Source organism: Eumetopias jubatus, unplaced genomic scaffold, assembly GCF_037043125.1.
Source record: "Eumetopias jubatus isolate StellerSeaLion01/CBP00866 unplaced genomic scaffold, mEumJub1_p1.0 scaffold_3, whole genome shotgun sequence".
NCBI classification, from domain to species: Eukaryota; Metazoa; Chordata; class Mammalia; order Carnivora; family Otariidae; genus Eumetopias; species Eumetopias jubatus.
This window is the reverse complement of record NW_028274809.1, coordinates 66,926,864-66,940,606: the sequence shown is the minus strand read 5'-3', so window position 1 is coordinate 66,940,606 and position 13,743 is coordinate 66,926,864. Positions and strand designations below refer to the sequence as shown.

General features: G+C 37.0%; 1 protein-coding gene across 1 annotated transcript in view; it reads right to left on the bottom strand.

The window, feature by feature from the left end:
- The window catches only part of COBLL1 (cordon-bleu WH2 repeat protein like 1), a 98,782-nt gene that overhangs the window by 55,178 nt on the left and 29,861 nt on the right, over window positions 1–13,743 (bottom strand). Inside the window, exon 2 of the mRNA XM_088021959.1 lies at window positions 5,765–5,953. Coding sequence (XP_087878085.1) covers window positions 5,765–5,953 — 189 coding nt within the window. The remainder of the gene's footprint in view (window positions 1–5,764; window positions 5,954–13,743) is intronic.

The following is a 13,743-nucleotide window of genomic DNA, read 5'->3' as shown; positions in this document are numbered from 1 at the left end:
GATTAGATCAGTATTAAACTGACAAAAGTTCTTACATCAAATGCTAAAAATAGATATTTCTAAAAGTAAAAAAAAAAATGAAATTCACCACTTTAGGCTAAATCTACTTGGTCATTTATCTTGAATGTTACATTCACAGCTAGTCATAAATAATTACCTTCACAAAAACTGTGATTTAATAACATACCTATTAAACACACATACACACCCCTTATTAAAAAAAAAAGAGTACTATAAATATATCTCACTGCAATTGGGATAATTCAAATATGGACAAAGGATAAGATAAAATTGTATTGACACAAAAGTTAGATATCACTAACTGAAAAAAGGATAGGTTAACAAGATAGCATGTGCAACATGATAACGGTAAAAAAAAAAGTGACTATATAGGTATGTGTGTACATATACTTTTTTGTGTGTCTGTGCATGTCTATATGAATAAAAGGTTATATACCACAATGTTAATAGTTGTAAGCTGCCTGTTTAATAATGACATAGTGTTTTAACTTTTTTAGTTTATCTGCATTTTCCTACTGTATATAATAGTGTCCAAGTACTGCATTTGTAATTATAAAAAATTAAAAAGAAAACTAACAAGGATCATTGTTATAAGGCAGGGATACCAGGAAAGAAAGAAGAGGGTAGTCCACCTAGGAATGACACATCAGAGGACATCTGTGAGTATTCTGCCACCTTTTCCCAACCAACCAGGAGAGCAATCAGCCCACAGAGGTTTATGTGCTCCCTGGCTCAGGGCTGTGGAGGGCAGAACTGGAGCCCAGATGACAGGATTCTTCAGTCTCACCAATAAAAACTCAAGCAGCTCTGGTATACTAAAATACTTTAACAGTTACAATTCCAACTGTTATTTTAAGCAGCTACAACTGAATCAGTACCTAAACCAAAATTTAAGAATCCTTAGGGAGTTCAACATGATTTGTGCCATGGAATGGATTTTTAGCAGTGTGTTCTTGAAATCTATTCACCTATTATATATTTACTACACATTTGTCATTATTTGACACTTTTCAATAAGTGTAAGTATGATATGAAATTGTGAAACTCTTCCAAGATCCATACTGTTGCATTACTGATTTTTTTTTTAAACAAAACTGACCCACATTGATCCAGTATTGTCAATTTTCATAGTCTACTTTTTCCAATAGGTGGCGCCCTAATCCACGTAAACCATTTCTGAGCTAGTTATCTGACCCACCCAGTGCCAGTCAAAACTGGGCTTACTCTTAACTCTGCTCTAAACCGGTGCTGTTGGACAGGTAAACCAGGTCACAGATCATGTGTATCACGTCTCGGGGTCATTTTACGGCAAAGGCAAGGAAGGTGAGAGGACTTGCCTGAGGTAACACGGCAAGTTACGGAACCAACTATAGTATTTCTAACTTCAAGTTCTATGCTTTCTTTATTTGTGTTTTCATTCATTTCATTCTCAGATTTGCTCAAATCAAAACCAATTTCTACTTATGGTATGTGCATACAAGAAAACTGTATCTTTGTCTATTATAAATGGTGTTGATTCCATGCCTCCCTTTTGCAGGAGAGACAGTGTGCTAGTAGAGCTACACAGTGCTCTCTCCACCGGCTAAAAAAAGAGGATTAATGTCATCTTTTACCAAATATCCCAAATGAAAACTATTTTTAAAGTGTCCCAGAGAGAACAGAGGAAAAAGGAACACTTATTTAGTGAGGAATAATTACATACTGGACAGACACCTGACTATAAGGTAAGGATCTAGAGTGATAGGCAAACATACCCACATATTTCCTTATTCTCTGTAGTGTCTGTAACAGTTAAGCCCATAAGCTCATTTTCATTAAAAATTTACTTTGCCAAGTACCTGTAGACACCACTACTTATGCTGTTGCCTAGTGCAGCCTTTCCTGAGGAGGGCAACCCCTAGGAAGCTTATCTCTAACAGCAGTATCCTTTAATGCTTACTTTTAGTAAAGCACAGAGCAGCTCTGCCTGGTGAAAAAGGTTGTTGACTTTGCCAGCACACACGCGCGCGCACACACATACACAGATATGTTTATGTGTGTATATACGTATATGCACACACACACACATACATACACACATGCTACAGTAAATATTCTAATTCCATCTCCCTTCAATCCAATCATCCATGACAGGAACACAGAAATGCCCAAGGGATTGCAGACTGGCACTGTAGCTACCCTCAATGTAAACAAAGGATTGCAAAGGCAAGGTGGCAAAGGGTGACTTCTGGTCCTTAAAGAAGCATTATCATTAAGCTCTAGTACCAAAAGATTGATAAGTCAGAGCAAGGTTATCAACCTAATTCAGGACAAGTTTTTAGTTTCCCCCTGAGCATAAAGTCTATTACCACCTCCTACCTTACTGTATTCCCTAATCTGAATAAGCTCTTTGGTGAAAAATCAATGTACAAATAAGGGCATTCTTCTGAAGATAATGCCATGCGTTCACATTCCTCCAAATGGAACATTCTGAGCATATCTCTGCATAAGTTGTATAAGAAGAAAGAGAGAAACTTTCTAAAAATCTTCCCCAAGAAGACATTTTGGGGGAAAAATATATATATTTACATGTATATCTATTTACATTATATATATATATATATAAAGTTAAATGAAGCATATAAGTTTTCTAAATATTTATTCCAGTCTAATACTAATATTATTCTTCAAAGGAAATGCATATAAATACTATCAAAATAAATATCATACACAAGGAATATTTAGACAAATTAAGAAAAGATGGTCCCAAAAAATTCTATTAAAGACCATTCACAGTGACAATATGGAACTCTGATTTATCTAAGAAAACACTATATATATAAACTTATTTAAAATTACTCTTCCTTAATCTCCCACCAAATTCTTGTACTATTTTGTTGAAACTTTCCCTACTCCATTTATAGTAACAAAGCCAAGAAGAAATTTAAGTTATCCATGTCATGGGTTTTCACTTTAGGTAGCTAACATTTGTATTTTGCACAGTTTGTTGTTATAGTTAAACATTGTTTTGCTTTTTAACCATGGGCCAACCATAACTACAACATTCAAGATACTCCAAAATATACTTTATTTTTTAATAGGTTTTATTTATTTGAAAGAGACAGAGAGTGAGAGTGAGAGCAAGCATGAGCAGGTAGAGGGACAGAGGGAGAGGAAGGAGCAGACTCCTCGCTGAGCAGGGAGCCCGACATGGAGCTCAGTCCCAGGACACTGGTATCATGACCTGAGCTGAAGGCAGACGCTTAACCGACTGAGCCACCCAGGCGCTCCACTCCAAATTATATTCTTAAGATATCCCAAATTGCAGCTTAAAATATTTATAATCACTCCTAAGAAATCCCAAATCATACAACCACTTTTAATCATAAACACTTAATATTAAAAAATTAGTCACTGCATCTACAATTTAAGTCATTCCTGAATGATAAAACTATTAAGAACAAGTCCCTGAATCAAACCCCCTAGTGAAAACAGCGATATGAAACAAATTCTCTCAGGAAAATTTTTCGGCCCTAAACAAATTTTTAAAAAAGCAATCAGAATTTGGGACATAACTTCCTTGCTCTCTACGTGGAAAAATTGTCTTTATTTGAAAGATCCTAGGAAAGGAACCAGAGACTATCCAAACAAATGTCTCTTCAGAACATACCATTTAAGTTGTTACCTCCAACTAACATATAAGAGTTTAGGGAGGGGCGCCTGGGTGCCTCAGTTGTTAAGTGTCTGCCTTGGGCTCAGATCAGGGTCCCAGGGTCCTGGGATTGAGCCCCACATTGCGCTCCCTGCTCAGCAGGAAGCCTGCTTCTCCCTCTTCCACTCCCCCTGCTTGTGTTCCCTCTCTCGCTGTGTCTCTCTCTGTCAAATAAATAAACAAAATCTTAAAAAAAAAAAAAAAATTTAGGGAGACAATATTCATTTTAATGTATTTATTAAATGCCTATTATATTGCAAGAAACTGTGCTTAGCACTATGAAATAATGATGCCCCCATGGATCTTGTGGTTTACTCAAGAAGACGAGACATGTGTATTAATTACAGCACAAAACAACATATGATTAACTCAATGGTATAAAATGTCAAGAGAGTTTGGAGTTGGGAGTAACAGTTCATTCTGGGAAGATTAGGAAGCCTTTATAAATAAAAATGTCACTTGAGCTACATAAACTAACTGGAGAAAATGTGGGTGGTAAGGTACTCCAGATGGAAAAATTTTCAAAAAGGTGTGGACGGGGAAAAGTAGACTCTAGAACAAAAGAGTCCTGAGGCTGAAGCTTAAGATATTCAAAGGGGAGGAGGGAAGGAAAATTCTACCTAAGAAGAAAGTCTGAGGAACACTGGTGAGGAAACCATTGTTAACTCTCAGCATCAGTAAAGAACTAGGAAAAATACTGACTTTTTTAAAAAGGACTTTGACTTCAGAGGAAATAAGAGGAACTGCCTTCATTACCCCTAGTCACATCCATTATCATTATTATTTTTAAATCAGGGTAATATTATTTCAAGGACTGAAGATGACAGCCAGAGTCCCAAACTCACAAGATGCCTTCCTTGCTTAAATGAAGCACAACCCAGGTGATTACTTGCCTCTGAGCTGGAAGCCCACCAAGGAAAATCACAGATTTCTCAACCTCCTCAATACAATTCAACGCATGATCTCCAAAACCACTCTCCATACAAAATAAATGGCAAAATGCAACTTACTTAAATTTAATGAGAATTTAACACACACAATGCTATGTATTGTTTGTTAATGCTGAACCTTTCTATTTTCACATACTTTCAATGATTTGTGAAGTTACACCTAAACTTGATGGTAAATCTTAAGATTAAGGTTATCTTGAATGAGTTTCTTCTAGATAAAACCACACTGTAAGAATGCAACACCCAATATGTTGCTTACTTATTCTTTTGTTCTACACACACTCACACACACACATTCTCTCTCTCTCTATACAAAGGTCAAATCAGCTTAGATTTCTAAAACAGGACTCCTGATGACAAATGGGCAGTTGAAGGTGAAAGGTGGAACAAGACCAAGTATACAACTCATGTAACTTTCCACTTCAAAATGAAATGGAAAATTACACTTGGCTTTATTCCATCTTTCCAATTTTTATGCAGGTATTAAAAATATCAGTCTCCCAAATCACATTTTCACTTCTTGCTAGGTTAAAGTTTAATTTTACATTTCTATTAAACTTATACACATTTTTAGTACACTAATGAAATCATTCAAAGAACTAAAAAAATCCTACTAGTTTTACAGGTAGATTTATCTGTTTTGATACATAAGAAGAGTATTTTAAGAGTACTTAGCAACTTCTGCAAAATCAAATTCAGAGATGCAGCTTAAAAAAAGAAGGAATAATTTGAAGAGGAAGGGAAAGAATTTTCTTATAGGTCTGGTTGGCTTTCTAAGTTGGGCTGAACAAAATTAATATAACCAATGACGGTTCCTCTGGGAAAGACTTTTTTTTTTTTTAAAGAAAACTTATTAAATAAGTAGCAAAAGAAAAAAATGGTTCTAAATTTCAAGAGTCACTTGACTGGGATTGTGGAATTCATAGCATTGGTGCTAAAATATTATTAGAAACAAGTTATCACCTTTTAGCATATTGACCAGATACCTGAGTGATGAATGAAGTATTTTGTCAAAGAAGAAATCAAAAGTACATATACAACAGAGGGTATCAATGACAGAAGAAGAAAAGGAATTCCTGCTCTTTCATTTACTGCATTGTACCTGCCATGAACAGTAGTCGATTTGATAATATCCCCAGGTAGCACCACTGAGAGTTCAATGTCTTTATCTGTCGTGTTTTCTTTCTGTTCCATGATGCAAGCAGAGGATTCTACAGGATCATCAACTGAAGAGGCATCAACATATCTGGTCTCAGCTGGGGGACGTGGTGCCTTAGCTTTTGGTTTTCTCCTTAAATAAAAACAAAACACAGAAAATAAAATCTATCGATTTTTAAAATAACTTTCTAATATGATCTAACTTAATAAAAACACAATGTGTGTGTCCATGTTTTTCACATCTAGAAAAAAAAGTGCACCAAAATGTTTACTGTGTATTAGAGATGTTGGAATTAAGAATTTTTTTTTGCCTTCTTTAATTGGCATTTTCTTTTGTTTTCAACAATATGACCTCATCATTTGGTAATAAAAAGAAACATGATAATAAACAGATTTGATATTCACCTCCATTAAGTTCAATTAATGTGGTTTTATTACAGTAAAGCAAGAGTGTAACATTTTCTTTGATGAGATAAACTATAAAAATCCTTACTGTGTCAGGATGGAGATCAGCATCTCATTCTCACACCTCAAAACAGCTCTTACCTATGTGCCTTTCATTCTATTTGTTTCCAATCTATTGTGTTCTGCCTCTCTATCCAGATAACCCCTACCTACTCTTTGAGGTCTAGCTGAAACTACCCTCCTCTCACCCCTCAACATAGAGAGTCTCTCCCTATATAGCATAAACAACATTCCATAAATTTAACATCTTTTCCATTTTTTTCCTGGGTACCAGTTTCCTCTCTCTGCCTACATTTATAACTCCCTGCAAGAAAGAAGCATGCTATATTTTCCATTGCACTTAGCAATGAACAATGAACTGTGATTGGTTATTTGCTAAAATATATTTCTGCTTCAGTGAAAAAAATTCTATCAATAATTACTCTAATAAATGTTACAGTGTCACTAGGGCAACCTCTTAACCTATTTATAACAGAAACAGGTAGTAGACATCCTGAAAAAATTCACATGGGCCAATTCAATGACTTGATGGGTTGAAAAAATAAAACATAAAAACAAATATAAAGTAACTACTAGTAATGACATATACCTATTTTTAAGTAATGCAAATTAAAGCTTTTAAAAATGTTGCCTTTATGAAAAGCTAATTGCTTTTCAAAGAATAACTACTACTGCTTTCCAGAAAAATATAAAGTTTAATTCCTCCCTCTCCCCATTTCTTACACAAAGTAAAAACCAAACAAGATAAAAGAGCTTCTTTATAATAAATATGTAACATCCACCCATTTAGTATTTTCAAAATTTAAGGTCTCATAAATCCAAGCACCTTTATGCACTTGACAGCACGAAAAGCAGAAACAAGTTTCCTACACTGTATATTAATTTTCTAATAATAGCCCTTCAATTTTTAAGAATATAATTGCAGAGATATAATGCACTTGAGAAAAATATTTCTTTTACACTAGTGACAAAAATGAATTTTTAAAAGTTACAATAAATTTAACACATTTATAAAATCTATATAAAGAAAAACTTTATCAAATTTCAAAATGTTTTTAATATGTAGAAATTAACTACTCATGTATTCAACATACAATAACCCTGTAACAGACAATTATGTAGCAGATTCAGCTAAACACTGGGGATGTAAAAATGGTAAGACCCAGTTCCTACCCTAAAAGAGTTCAAACCTCCAACAGACTGATGGATAGATACAAAATCATGATAAAGTTTGATGATTGCTCCAATGTAGATACACAAGTGATGGAAAGAGAAGCTCATGGAAAGAGAAACTTTCCTAGGAACCCAGAAATGTCTTATAGATGGGAAACATGAGTTGAGTTTAGGGGAATGAATAGAAACTCACAGGAAATAAAACAAGAAATAATTGATATTTCAGGCACAGGACATCAAATGGAGCCATGAAAGAAACTGGTACTTCACAGAACTGAAGAGTTTGGTAAAAATACACAGAAAAGTCAAAGGAGGTGAGAAATCAGTGAATCAATTTTTTAAAACTTTGATAAATAAGAGAATTCAGTAAAGCAGCTTGGTATATAAACACGCTAAAGTCAATGGCCTATATAAACAAATGCAAAACTAGTCAGAAAGTATAATAAAAAAAACTTATTTTACAATAGCAACAAAAATGAATCTTAGAAAAATTGTATATAACAAGAATTTTGCAAAATCTGTATGAAGAAAATTTTAAACGCCAAATATTCACCTTGGATCTCTCCCTTCAAATCCAGATTTGTAAATCCAACACCTACTTGACATCTGGAGTCATAAGACTAACTGGAATCTCCAACTTAATTTAACTTCCGATTCCTCTTCCCAGCTCCTCCAAACCAAATCCTTTTCTAAGTCTTCCCATCTCAGTAAATCACAATTCTTCCAGTTGCTCAAGCCAAAAAAATCCCCTAACACACAGAGCTGCAATCCAGTCCATCAACAAACACCTCTCTTCAAGCTGCTAAGCGGTCTCCCAGCTCCCAGCATAGCCACTTCACATTCTATTCTCAACATAGCTGCCGGAGGGATCCTCTGAAATCATTAAGTCAGATCACCATGCTCCCTCTCATTCCCTCCAATGACTTCTGACTTCACCCAGAATAAGACCTGGAGTCCTTTAATTTGTCCTCTCTTACCTCTGGTCTCTCCAATTTCCTCTTTCCCTGGGCTCATGGTCCTCCACTACTGTATCTCTTGCCCTTTCCTTGAACACACCTAGAATAATCCCCACCCCCTCTATTTTTACATTCCTGACTCAAGATCCTCACAGGGTCTGCTCCTAACTTTAAGATAGTACCTCTATTTGTTTTATTTTTTGTCTTAGGACTTATCAGCCAGTAACATACTTGTTTATCATGTCTTCTTCCATTAAAGAGTAATTAATTACATGACAGTAGGGACTGCCCTGTGTCACACATATTTGCAAATGCATAGAATTTCTGGAACAATGCCTGCCACACAGCAGACACTCATTTATTGAATGAATGAAAGAATGTTTACATCAGTGATTATTCCCCACAAAAGAAGAGGTACCTAAATGCATATAACTGGGAAGAAAAAGTTGCCCCACCAAGGAAGAGAATGAGCTTTTATATCAGAATCACCTGTTGGGTTTTTAGACATTGATTATATTTTATTTTTAAGACAATGAGTACTAAAAAATACACATGGGATTTATTAGCAAGAAATAACTGGGAAACTGAGGGCTTTAAGGGTTTCATCAGGAAGGCTGAAGAGAAGCCCAACTGCCACAGGCAGGGAGGTAAAGCAGCAGGGACAACTCTGTTCACAGTGGACTTGGCTTCAGAGAGTGGCAGTACTGGGGTCTGACAGGTACCTCCTGCTGCCACCATCCTCTGCCCAGAGCCGGCCTTCATCACTTCAGGCACTATTTCATCTCCAAATGTGGCCCATCCCTCCCCATCCTCTCTACATTTACACATATTCTTTATCCTTCAAGGTCTGGAGTGAGTCACAATTCCCTGGGACGTCTTTCCTTTCTACTGCACACCACAACGAACTCTGATTAACAGTTTTAACGTTCTATGTGTGACTCTTATTTCTTAAAGTACTTTGAGTCTGTGATGAAAACTCATCTTCAATTACTAAAGATAAGCCTACTTATAAAGGGAGAGCAGAACAAAGCACTAGTTAAAATAGTAGTTACATAGAACTTCTATTAAGAAAATCTTGGGGGCGCCTGGGTGGCTCAGTTGTTAAGCGTCTGCCTTCGGCTCATCAGGTCATGATCCCAGGGTCCTGGGATCGAGCCACATGTCTTTAGGCTCCCTGCTCAATGGGAAGCCTGCTTCTCCCTCTCCCACTCCCCCTGCTTGTGTTCCCTCTCTCGCCATGTCTCTCTCTGTCAAATAAAGAAGATCTTAAAAAAAAAAAAAAATCTTGGTGTTCCCTATTATTCAAATAATAAAGTATTTGTCACGTTTGGCCGTGATAATTGGAAAGCATATTGGTCATCAGACCAAGATCTTCCTACAGTGAACCAGAAATTCAACTGGGGTAGATGCAATGTCTAAGTAATTATATAATGAATTCAAAGGAAAAAATAAGTGTCATAAAATAGATGAGTAACCTTAAAAATTCAGAGCAATGAGAGCATGCTGAAACTAGCTTTATGGGGGTGGGAAGGTATACTTCATAGAGAAGAGATATATGACTCAGTTCTTGAAAGAAAAGTAGACTTTAGGCAGGCAGAACCTGTAGGGTCATTTGTATGTTGGTTCTTTATTGTGATCCATTTACATTAAATTTGGGAATGTGTCTGCAAATTAAAGTTTGCTTACTACACAATGTAGTCTAGCGAGAAGAATACTGGGTCGAGGCCTGGATTTGGTCTGAATCCTGAGAAGCTTTTAGACTTTAACAGCCTTTTATTCACCAGCAAAATTTTTAAAATACCTTTTACCTACTCACATCTCTTCCAATGTTAATTTTTTGATTGAGATGATCTGAAGCAATAGAAGCAATAACAAAATTAAATGTCACCCAAAGCCAAAGCTATAGTGAAAATAATCAAAATTTATAACCTAATCCAGGTGTAGGAAATTCTGGTAATACCAAAAAAAAAAAAGACATCAACAGGCAATAACAATTATAATTTACTGCTTAAGAATACTAGTTTTCATTAATATTTTAAAGTCACAGTAAATGTCACTGAAGTGCCCCATCCCTTTTATTTTTTTAAGACTTTATTTATTTGAGAGCAAGAGAGCAGGAGCAGGGCGGGGTGTGTGTGGTGGTGGGGCGGGGGGACAGTGCCCACGGAGAAGAAGTAGACTCCCTGCTAAAGGAGTAGCTTGACACCGGGCTCCAGCCATGAGAATCCACCCTGAGCCTGAAATCATGACCTGAGCCCAAGGCAGACACTTACCCACCTGAGCTACCCAGGCAACCCCCCACCCCCACCCCATCCCATCCCTTTTAAATAGGAATGTTTGAGCCAGTTTTCCTACCCAGGGGATTTTCACATAAGCTCTTCTTCACCAGTGGCCTAGGTTGACTATCAGTTTTCACACTATAGAGCCTGCTACCCATAACAGAAAACAATAGCAAATTTCACACAAGGGTGGTGGAGGGGAAGTTATACTGAAAGGATACAGAAAACTCCTCTAGGTCTGGACAAAAATTCATTAATCAAGGCTTAAAAATAACAAGATATAACTTCACAAATGAATATGGTGAATTGAGCAGTATTATTTACATCTATACTCTCATTTACAATTGATTTACATATGAATGCATGTTTCTCTTTGAAGCACATAATTGTTTTCCCCCCTCAGCTAGAGGTATAATTGGTATACAAAAAAACTGCACATTATTAATGTTGCAATTTGATAAGTTTGTACATAGGCATACACTCATGTTGCCATCACCATAATCAAGGTAATAAACGTATACATCACCCCCCCAAAAAATATTGCCTTATTCCTTAAAATTATCTCAATATTATATTCAATTTTCATAATGAAAATTAAGGTACAATTTCACCCTAGGCAATAACATTTTTAAAATATCAAAACATAATTTTAACACAGAATTCAATCGGTATCCTACTACTACTGATTGGTTTTTTTATCACTTGATTTATAAAGCACTTCAAAATCATATGCCCATTTTTTTAAAAGATTTGAGACACACACACACACACACACACACACACACACACACACACGGAGTGGGAGAGGGGTAGAGGGGGAGGGAGAAAGAGAATCTTAAGCAGGCTCCATCCCCAGTGTGGAGCCCCATATCAGTCTCTAATCCTGAGATCACGGACCTGAGCCTAAACCAAGAGTTGGCTGCTCAACCGACTGAACCACCCAGGCGTTCCTCATGTGCCCATTGTAAACATTATTCCATCTCTGTCAATATTAATATCCTTAAAAGAAATGAAAAGAAGCAATAAATGAGTTCAGCAAAACAACAGAAATCTACTCAAATACCTCTTAGTTTGAACAAAAAGAAGCTTTAAATTATCTATGAGATATACGTACATCCGTTAAGAAGCTACTCAAGTTCAGTGGGATCTCATGTGTTTGCTATATTTATAGAGTATTCCTATAGATTCACTCAGGTAAGTACTATACAAAATACAGCTTCAATATTAAAGACAAAAATGTAAAAGTGGAATAATAAGTCTTAAAACAATAGGCTTTTTACATATTACATTCTAATGACCAAAAAGAAATTGAACAGCCACCCTCTCTCAGTATAGAGGGCTCCCAAAAAAGATGTATGATGACTGTAAGTGTTGGTGAGGCAGCCCTTCAAAATAACTGGCCATGTCTGGTGGCCCCTAAACCACGCATTTCAGCTATAAATTGCAGACCGATTCCTCAAAGCAATTTCTTAGTGTCTCTTCCTGGGTTTAATGAAATAAGAGAAGATTGTATTCAATAAAAATCTGTTCCAATGGTGGGCATAACATTGTGCTACATGCTTGAGGGAATGCAATTAAGAACAACAAAAGGTCCAGGGCGCCTGGGTGGCTCAGTTGGTTGGGCGGCTGCCTTCAGCTCAGTTCATGATCCTGGAGTCCCGGGATCGAGTCCCACATTGGGCTCCCTGCTCAGCAGGGAGTCTGCTTCTCCCTCTGACCCTCTCCCCTCTCATGCTATCTCATTCTCTCTCTCAAATAAATAAATAAAAATCTTTAAAAAAAAAAAAAACAACAAAAGGTCCCTTTCTTGATGAGCTTATATGAAGTAGAGTGAATACAGCAAAGTGGCTTTAAAAGATAAGCAATAAATGAAAGGCAACAAAAGGAGACCCCAAAAATTATATGACTCTTAATAGACACTTCTCTTGTCAAGGTCACTAATCACCTATGTGTGTCCAAACCTAATAGACAATTACCTGAGTCATCTCAGTTACATTTGAGTAAGTTCCTAAATTCCAATAAGGACACACTTCATAGCTGTGCAGCAACTGTGCTTGGAATTCTTTTCCCTCAGCTTCTTTGTGTGACAACACAATCTACTATGTTCTTCCTTCTTCACTGTCACTCCTCAATCACAATGCCCTCATCTCCCTGCCCAGGCTCCTTCCCTGCCCTTTTCTCTTTCTACAACTCTCACCTCCAGATGATTTCGTCAAACTCCAAGGCTTTAACTATCATCTGTTAAGTTGAGGACTCGCTCAAATTCATTTGCCCAATCCTGACCTGTTTATTGGACTCTGATCTATATGCCCAATAGTTTCATGGTCATCTCCATTTGGATGTTCAATATGTATCTCATAACCCATACTCTTGTTGATTCTCCTCTCCACTCCTCATCCCCATTCTCATCCAAACCTCCCCCACTATTCCCCATGCCTGTAAATGGCACTATACTAAACATCCCATTAACTCAAGCAAAAGTCCTAGGTATATTTTGATTCCTCTCTGTCACTCTCTTCTATTTCCAAGCCACTATCAAGTCCTGTGGGCTCTTAACTCTAAACACACCCTGAATCTGTGTACTTGTCACCAGCTTCTCTGTTACCACCCTGGCAATTAAAGCATCATCTCTTGTTTGGACAGTTGCAATAGCCTCCTGACTGGTCTCTCCTGTTTTTCTTCTTGTGCCTTAAAATCTACTCTCTGCAGTAGTCAGGAGTGATCATTTAAATATGTAAATCTGATCACCTCCCACCTATGATCCTTCACCGGCCTCCAAATGCACTGAGAATAAAACCCAAATTCTTATCCTTGGCTTCCAAGGCCCTAGATGAGCCATCTTGGTGGCTGTCAAGGTATGATTTCAGAGCAGAAGCAGCGACGCCAGGCACCCTGTTAGAAATGCACATTTTCAGGTCCTGCCTCAGACCCACATAAACAGAAACACTGGGGGTAGAGCCCTACAACTTGCATTTGACAACTCCCAAGTGATTCTGATGCATGGGAGTCTCCAAAAGCACTGACCTAGACTCTGCAAACCTCGAGCTCCC